Genomic DNA, 2,438 nt, shown 5'->3' on the forward strand with positions numbered 1-2,438 from the left:
TTTGGAGTAATCATATTTTAAGTAGCTCATAAGTTGCGTTCCCTAACTCGCAAGAAGTTGCAGGAATTTACAGGATTTTACCAGAAAGCGTTCCCGTACCCGGTTTTCTGGCAAAGTAGGGGGAAAATGGGATAGTAAAATCGGCCCTCTCTTTGTCAGAAGTTTCAAGATTTTACCCGAAGAATTTTTGCTGGTAAAATCTGGTAAAGTGTCATCAGCTGTTCACATTATTAAATATATCCTAGCGAAGAAATATCAAGTTTTGTAAGTATTTTTGTTAATTTGCTGGTGCATTTGAGCAAAATTTAGAAGATCGCCAAATGATATAAAAACTGCTACGTAAACAAAAAATGGCATCCACGGTGTATTTGACAGTTTTACCAGATTTTACCCGAAAAGCGTTCCCGTACTTCTTGGTTTTTCTCTCTTTCTCTGACAGCAATTTTGCTTTTTCACAGTTTTACAGGTTTTATCCAGGAAAGTTGAGGAACGAAACTATAGTTTGAGTAATCGAGTTGTCGAGTAATTGCAAATACAAGATTTATGGCATTTATTGGCATCTGTAGTTATTCACTATAAAAATTTAAAAAGTTTCCGGCTTCTGTAAAATTCTAAACTTGTCAAAAGGAATATTTCGCACTGATAATGACGATATGCACCACAGTTTTAAGCATGGTAAGGACTAATTGAAAATTGTATAGCCCTTTCCTGAATAACCAAAAACGTTTTTTAAGTTGTGCCAGTTTTATAGTTAACGACTATCCTGTTTTAAAATCCCATTAATATAAAATTATTTCCTTAAAGAATAAATACTACGTTTATTCGGCAGAATTCACGAATTCTTCATTTCATTCGCGAATACACGAGATGAAGTGTTTTGAAAAAAGTGGCAGTGCTCCAGCGAAAAACTAAACAGTAGGTTATCTACGTTCTTTCAAAGAATTATAGCGAAAGTGCGCAACAGTGGCGTCACTTCTCTTCTGCCCTAGTGCGTTTTTTGATTGGATGAAAGTTATAACGAGTTGTCCCTTCTTGTTACCTACGTTCTTTGGTTCTTTGGTAAACATATGTAAAATGTATTGCATTTTTTGCCTGCACGGCACACTGTTGCTCATTTTGTCAATCAGCTGTTCAATACCACCCTGTGTTGATTATTCTACTGACGTGTCAAAAATGACAACTCCAGTGTTCTGTGTGTGGGTAGCTTTTGTTCGCTGAAATATAAAACAATTATTCTAGTTCAATTAACAATTCTACAACTAAACAGTCCAATAATACAAGAAAACTTGTTAAAGATATACCTGAGAAGTAAGTGCAATGTATTCTTTTATTATTAAGCTCTAGTAAGTTGAGATAAATACTCGATAAAGGGCCTGCTGCTCTACCTGTAAATAATGCTCTCGTCGTTAGTTTAATATTAGTTTTTCATAATCGCTTGCGTTTATTTGTTTAATTTTTCTAAATTAAGGTGCGAAACGAAATGTCTTACGGCAGTGGAACAAATGACCCAAATGATTTCTATGCCAGCGGTGGTGATCAGTCATATAATTTTGAGGTGCCGGAATTTGGTCAAGAGTTGTATGTAAAGCTAACATTTTTTTCACTGCAAAGTTAATAACCAAATTTTATTTACAGAAATTTTCAAACATTTGATAACACACAGAGCTCCGTTCCGCCGAGTTACGATGCCAGCTATGCCGCAAGTAATCAAGGGCTAAGTGGTTTCTATGATCCAAATGCATATGTAAATCAGTCGTACGACCAGGATTCAGGTTTCAAACCAGGTGGCACCGGAACTGACTTCGACGATGAGCCACCTTTGTTGGAAGGTATACTAAAGTATGACTTCAATATGTACAAGTTTTCTGAAATGGTATATTTTCTTTAGAACTAGGAATCAATCCACAGCATATTTTCCTTAAGGTACGTAAATATGCAGTTTTTATAGTTTTCAGTAGGTTAATAGCAAGTGCAGTAAGTCTAAAATATGTAAAGATTCATATATACGCATATATCGCAATTTTGTAAAAACCGGTAAAACATACCACTGCTTGTTGAAAGAACGTCTTAATCCAGCATCTCTGCAAACTTTCTAAATACTAGTAATAGACACATTACATTTCCTCATGTATTGCAAATACTTTGGTAACGTCTGGAGTATAATTGACCATTCGATTTGGATACAAAAATATTTATTTTGCTATTTAATAGTTGTTTATGTACTTTCTTTCCTCGAGTTGAAGAGAGTAAATGAATGTATGTCGAATTGTCCTCGATATTTCAATAACTTGTTGCAAATACTACCGCCATAGATCGTCTCTAACATTTGACTGCAGTGGGATGAAACGTTTAGAAATACAAAAAGCACACCATCCTGTGAAATCGGCAGGATTATCAACCGAGATGATTATGGGCAGATGGTCCGATGCCAGGGTCAG

At 35.4% G+C, this 2,438-nt stretch overlaps 1 protein-coding gene across 1 annotated transcript; it reads left to right on the forward strand.

Annotated features, from left to right (window-relative positions):
* Positions 1-1,150: 1,150 nt before the first annotated feature.
* Positions 1,151-1,923, forward strand: LOC118753538 (protein YIPF5-like; the record flags this gene model as incomplete). The annotated part of the gene is made up of 4 exons (XM_036488418.1): positions 1,151-1,308; positions 1,469-1,578; positions 1,636-1,829; positions 1,889-1,923. Coding segments are annotated over exons 2-4 (327 nt in total), but the record flags the coding sequence as incomplete, so codon positions are not given.
* Between the last annotated feature and the right edge of the window lie 515 nt (positions 1,924-2,438).

This window comes from Rhagoletis pomonella, unplaced genomic scaffold, assembly GCF_013731165.1.
Source record: "Rhagoletis pomonella isolate Grant_MI unplaced genomic scaffold, Rhpom_1.0 Rhpom_scaffold_02582, whole genome shotgun sequence".
NCBI lineage: Eukaryota > Metazoa > Arthropoda > Insecta > Diptera > Tephritidae > Rhagoletis > Rhagoletis pomonella.